The sequence below is a fragment of the Melitaea cinxia genome, chromosome 1 (assembly GCF_905220565.1).
Source record: "Melitaea cinxia chromosome 1, ilMelCinx1.1, whole genome shotgun sequence".
Taxonomy (NCBI): Eukaryota; Metazoa; Arthropoda; class Insecta; order Lepidoptera; family Nymphalidae; genus Melitaea; species Melitaea cinxia.
This window is the reverse complement of record NC_059394.1, coordinates 5,883,661-5,889,936: the sequence shown is the minus strand read 5'-3', so window position 1 is coordinate 5,889,936 and position 6,276 is coordinate 5,883,661. Positions and strand designations below refer to the sequence as shown.

The window sequence follows — 6,276 nt, the reverse complement described above, 5'->3', positions numbered from 1 at the left end:
CGAAAAATATTAGAACTATCGAGTGTTTGAAATATCAAAAGGTTCGAAATTTGTGAGAGAAAATAAATAAATCTTTCAATTATTAAGTGGTGATCAATTATTACATATAAATTAATTACACGTTCGCGCATCTAAGAATGCGTTTCTGACAGATCGTGAACAAACCGGTAACAACACTATCGCTCGGCGACAGCAACTTCTCGGAAATAGACTCGGATCAGTCGCTCGACCGATCCGCATGTTGTATGAGGGCGAGCGGCCTGTGTTCGTAAACAAATCCGAAACAACACGACCGATAACATTTGTAATTTTTAAGTTTAAAAAAGATTTAAAAGAAGTATACAATAATAATATGATTATAAAATACTTACATATGAAAGGAAACGCCACCTTTTAGTAAATTTTACGTGACAGATCTCTTTTTGCAGCAAAAAACGGGAAAATTCGGCATTTTTTGAAAGACGTTGATTCAATCGCGCAACTATGTTTAGTTTAGTGAGCAGTGCGGCTGCAACTAGTTTTATTGTACGCGAAGGACCATTTGGACTTATACTTTGACAGAGGGGAACGTTTGTGTACAAGGAAGTTATACCCATTTGTGTACGGCTACTTCCCTCTGTGTTGTTCTATAGCGCAACTAGGTTAAGTCTAGTGACTCTAGTGAGCAATGTGGCTGCAACTAGTTTAATTGTATGCGTAGGACTGCGTGGACTCATACTTTTGATTGAGAGGAACGCTTGTGTATGGCTACTCCCCTCCGTGTTGCTCGTCGCGCGTCGTTCAGCGGTTGTGATCGAGGACGTGGTGGGCCTTAGGTGGAACGCACCCATACTCTTTGGTAGACGTATGTCAATTGTCACAAAAAATGAAATAATTGTTTTTGTTTTGCGTATTTTCATTACAATTTACTAAATATTACAGTCCTTATTCAGTAGTTTAGTTAAGTTTAATTTTGTAGTATCCTTAATGGATTTTCCTGCTACACCATCAAATGCTTCAGATAGTAACGATTACTCTGGTGCAACACCAACACAGTTTGATGCAACGCAAGACAATACGAAAAGACGAAGGTAGGTTTGCATAGCAGAGATATTGTGTTAGTTTTAACTTAAATTCGGCTATAATTATTAACGATTAACGTTCTTATAATTTCAGTTCGTCTAGATCCATAAAAAGGCGACGTTTTGATGATGAACTTGTGGAGTATAGCTTAGGTTTACCAGGCGCTTCGCTTGGTAAAAATGAAAAACGGATTCGGACTCAGTCTTATACAAGCAATTTGCCTGAGTTTCCAATTATTGGAGCTTCTTCAGTGCCTCCTGTAGTACCGACACCGGAACGTCGTAGGGCTTCAAGTAAAATTTCAGGTGGTGGGAGCTTAGGTAGAAAACCACGTCGTAAAGGACAACTCAGTCAGTTGTCAACAAAAGACTTGGGAAGATGGAAGCCAACAGATGACTTAGCTTTGATATTAGGAGTTCAACAAGTAAGTATTTTTAATCGCTTCAGCCTGTAATATCCTACTACTGGGCATAGGCCTATTTCCCCATGTAGGAGAAGGATCAGAGCTTAATCCACCACGCTGCTCCAATGCGGGTTGGCGGATATATTCCCTACTATGAGTAACAATTGCTATCAGGTGCACATGATAACAACCAGGACCGACGGCTTAACATGCTCTCCGAGGCACGGTGGGGAGACCCCACAAGAACTGCACAAACACCCAGACCACGGCAAACACCTGTATGGCCAATACAAATATTTGTCATGTGCGGGGATCGAACCCGCAACCGCCGACGCAACAGGTACAATCCATAGCTGTAACTGTTGCGCCAACGCAGCGTCAAGCGTCCGGCGTCGGCAAGTGTTTTTAAAATTGTTTTAAATTCCTTCACAAAAGTGTGATCTAACAATTCTAATTTTTATATAAAATATTGTTAATATACATTTATATACTGATGATTTATGTTATAATTTTAGACAAATGATCTTCGTATAGTACACCGTGGAGTAAAGTTTTCTTGCCGCTTTACTGTCGGTGAGCTGCAGTCACGGTGGTATGCTTTGCTGTATAATGCAGAAGTATCCCGAGTAGCTATTGCTGCTATGCGAAACTTGCATCCAGATTTAGTAGCAGCAGTGCAGCAACAAGCTTTATATTCCACCGCAGAAGAGGATTTACTTGGAACTTTACCAAGTGTAGGTTTTTTATACAATTAGGACGGCAAAGAAGCGTACGGCTCTCCTGATGGTAAGCGATTACCGTAGCTTATAGATGTCTGCACCACCAGAAGCATTGCAAGCATGTTGCCGAACCTACCCCCAATTCCTCCCAGGAGCTCTGGTCATCTTACTCACTAACAGAAACATAACACTGCTTGAAAACAGTATTATTTAGCTGTGATCTTCTGTAAGGTTGAGGTACTACCCCAGTCGGGCTGCTCCATATTTTGAGCAGGAAATTTCCTGCTATGCCCTAAAAACTATTTATAATATGTCAATTTACTTACGCAGCGCGCGGCGTGGCAACCGGCGTAGAATAGTGCCACCCCATCTTATCCCGTGGGTATCGTAAGAGGCGATAGAGGGAAAACCACTAGAGAATGGGCAGCAGCGCCTTCTAAACACATGGTTACCACTGCGATCGCCAACCCGCCTGGCAAGCGTGGCGATTACGCCAAATCCCCCTAAAGGGCAGACACAAAATTGTCCCCCAGTCCCCGGCGGCCCCGCTAGTCCTGGCTACGGTGGAGGCCACGGTAACGACGGGGCAGGGGGCTATAATCTCCGGCAGAAGCCAGGCGACCACACCCAACGACAACACTTGGTCCTGGCAACATATAACGCTAGTACGCTGCAGACCGACGCGAAGCTCATTGCGCTGAAAGAAGCTCTCAGCTGGTTGCGCTGGGATTATTATAGGGTTATCTGAAGTCCGAAGAGAGGGAGAGGACTCGGGAGGGCGACCAACAGTCCAAGGGTGGTGTCGGGTTCCTCGTCCGCAAGTCTCTCGTCAACTGCATCGACGTAGTCAGGAGCGTGTCGAGCAGGGTGGCGTACCTTATACTCAGAATATCCAAGCGGTATTCGCTGAAGGTCATACAGGCTTACGCGCCGACGTCGGCACATCCAGATGACGAAGTGAAAGCTATGTATGAGGAAATCTCTACAGCCATACATAGCTCTAAATGCCACTACACTGTTGTGATGGGAGACTTCAACGCGAAGGTGGGCAGACGATGCAGTGATGAGCTGAGAGTGGGGCAATTTGGATACGAGCAAAGGAACCCCCGGGGCTGGCTGCTGGCTGACTTCATGGAGAAGGAGGCACTCTTTATGATGAACTCCTTCTTCAGGAAGCCGGAAAGGTGCAAATGGACCTGTCAGGAACGAGATAGACTTTATCATGTCGACGAACAAGCATATATTTAATGATGTCTCAGTGATCAATACTGTGAAAACAGGAAGTGATCACCGACTTGTCCAAGGCACATTGAATATCGATGTCAAACTTGAGAGGCTTGGGTCGGCTGATAGGGTCTACGCTACGACCTGTGCGTGCTCAGATTCAAAACCCCGAGAGCTTTCAACTCGAACTTCAAATCGCTTTGAAAACCTGGCCGACTGCGTAGATGTGGACGAGCTCAACGACGAGCTGGTGGAAATTGTCCGCGCGGTGGGGTCTAAGTTCTTCAAGACCCGCCGCCAAAAAACAAAGATCTCCGACCACACACTCCGACTCATGGCAGAAAGGCGTGACATGCGGCTGCAGTCCTCGGCGGATGCTACCCGTTACCGGCGGTTGAATGGACAGGTCTCCAAGTCCTTGATAAGCGACCTTCGTCGCTTTAACACTGAACGTATCGAAGAGGCCATAGAGCGGAACAAAGGCTCGAAAGTGTTCGCATGAGATCTGTCTATTGGACAAAGCCAATTGGCGCAGCTGCGAGCCGACGATGGCAGCGTCATTTCGTCAAAGCCTGAAATCCTGAGGGAGATCGAAAGCTTCTATGGCCAATTATACACCTCACAGAAACCCGCCAACATCAAGGCAAACGACCCCAGGGCCAAACTAACAAGGCACGAAACCCAAGAAATCCCAGACGTCAGCCTGTACGAGATTAGTAGTGCTCTCAAACAACTTAAAAACAACAAGGCGTCGGGTGACGACGGAATCACAATTGAGCTTTTGAGAGTGGGCGGTAAGCCAGTACTCAAGATCCTCCAAAGGCTCTTCAATTCCGTCATCCTCGAGGGCAAAACGCCAACGGCGTGGAATAGAAGCGAGGTGGTGCTGTTCTTCAAAAAGGGTGATAAAGCCCTACTGAAAAACTATAGGCCCATCTCGCTTGTAAGCCATGTCTACAAGTTGTTTTCGAGAGTCATTACGAACCGTCTCGCACGCAGGTTTGACGACTTCCAGTCTCCCGAACAAGCCGGGTTCCGTAAAGGTTTTAGCATCATAGACCACATACATACGCTGCGGCAAGTTATACAGAAAACCGAGGAGTATAACTTGCCATTATGCTTAGCGTTTGTGGACTATGAGAAGGCCTTTGATTCGATTGAGACATGGGTTGTGCTACAGGATCTCCAGAGGTGCCAAGTGGACTGTAGGTACGTCGAGGTGCTGAGGTACTTATACTTTAATGTCACAATGTCGGTCCGATTACAGGGCCAGAGCTCGAAGCCAATACCACTTCAGCGAGGCGTGAGGCAAGGGGATGTTATATCTCCGAAGCTGTTTACCGTCGCGTTGGAGGACGCTTTCAAACTTCTGGACTGGAAAGGATTCGACATCAACATCAATAGCGAGTACCTTACCCACCTCCGTTTTGCCGATGACGTAGTCCTTACGGCTGAGACCCTGGAAGATCTGAACACAATGCTCGAGCATCCCAAAGAGTGGGTCTCAAACTGAACATGGACAAGACGAAAATTATGTCGAACGTCCATGTCGCACCCGCTCCAGTTCGCATTGGGAACACTGTTCTCGAAGTTGTTGACCATTACATATACCTAGGACAGTCGATTCAATTAGGTAAGTCCAACTTCGAGAACGAGATCTCTCGCCGAATCCAACTCGGATGGGCAGCGTTCTCTCGCGTCTGAAGACTAAAGTCTTCAACCAGTGAGTGTTGCCAGTGATGACACATGGATCCGAAACGTGGTCGTTAAATATGGGCCTAATAAGAATGCTCAAAGTCGCTCAGCGGGCGATGGAGAGGTCAATGCTCGGTATTTCTCTGCGTGATAGAGTAAGAAATGAGAAGATCCGTAGGAAAACCAGGGTAACCGACATTTCTCGAAAGGTCGCACAGCTGAAGTGGCAATGGGCAGGGCACGTAGCTCGAAGGACCGATGGCCGATGGGGCGGAAAGGGTCTCGAGTGGCGTATCGGGCGCCGCAGCGTTGGCAGGTACACCAAAAACCCCCACGAGGTGGACCGACGATCTGGTCAGGGTCGCGGGAGGCCGCTGGATGCGTGCTGCGCAGGACCGATCGTCGTGGAAAGCATTAGGGGAGGCTTATGCTCAGCAGTGGGCGTCCGTGAGCTGATATGATGATGATGATGATGATGAATCTACTTACTTACTAATAACTTATACTTATTGTTAAAATTGTTCATTACTTTCTTTTACCATTTTGTTAAATAGTTAATATCTGTTTTTAGTGTTAAACTTTTGTTTAAATTTGTTTTTGTTTTTTTAAGCATTATATTTAATAATTTATGTTTTAGAATTCTCACCCAGCACCAGAAAAGTTCCAGGAGCTGTTAGAACAGAATCCACATGTTTTTTATCCAACTCGAACAGCCAAATCACTGATGGCTCACTGGCAGTCATTAAAACAATACCAACTTCTTCCTGACCAAACTGTGCAACCTTTACCCAAAGGTAACATTATAAACAGACATAACATTAGTAACTATTGTAAGTTAACCTTTAACATGGTAAACTTTTTAAGAACATTTTATGGTATTATATAATAGATCAAAGGCAAAACTTTATTAATTTTTTTGACAACACTATAAGAATCTGTGATATATAAATAGATAAAAATGAATGTTGCTAAGCGCTGTTCCTTAATGCCCACAAAAGGTTAAAACAAATTTACTATTAAGTTTTTACAGAACGAATTCTATCTGGGCAGCTAGTATATAATAGATGTCAATTGAATTAGACCTGATTGAAGGCATTTACTGTTCTCAAATTTTTTTTTGGTACATACAGCCTTAAATGGTTTAAACAGTCCTTCCAAATAATATTCAAATAC

General features: G+C 44.9%; 1 protein-coding gene across 1 annotated transcript in view; it reads left to right on the top strand.

Annotated features, from left to right (window-relative positions):
- Window positions 1-966: 966 nt before the first annotated feature.
- The window catches only part of LOC123657945 (microspherule protein 1), a 38,554-nt gene continuing 33,244 nt past the window's right edge, over window positions 967-6,276 (top strand). The window contains exons 1-4 of the mRNA XM_045593459.1: window positions 967-1,070; window positions 1,156-1,486; window positions 1,981-2,199; window positions 5,741-5,897. Coding sequence (XP_045449415.1) covers window positions 967-1,070; window positions 1,156-1,486; window positions 1,981-2,199; window positions 5,741-5,897 — 811 coding nt within the window. The remainder of the gene's footprint in view (window positions 1,071-1,155; window positions 1,487-1,980; window positions 2,200-5,740; window positions 5,898-6,276) is intronic.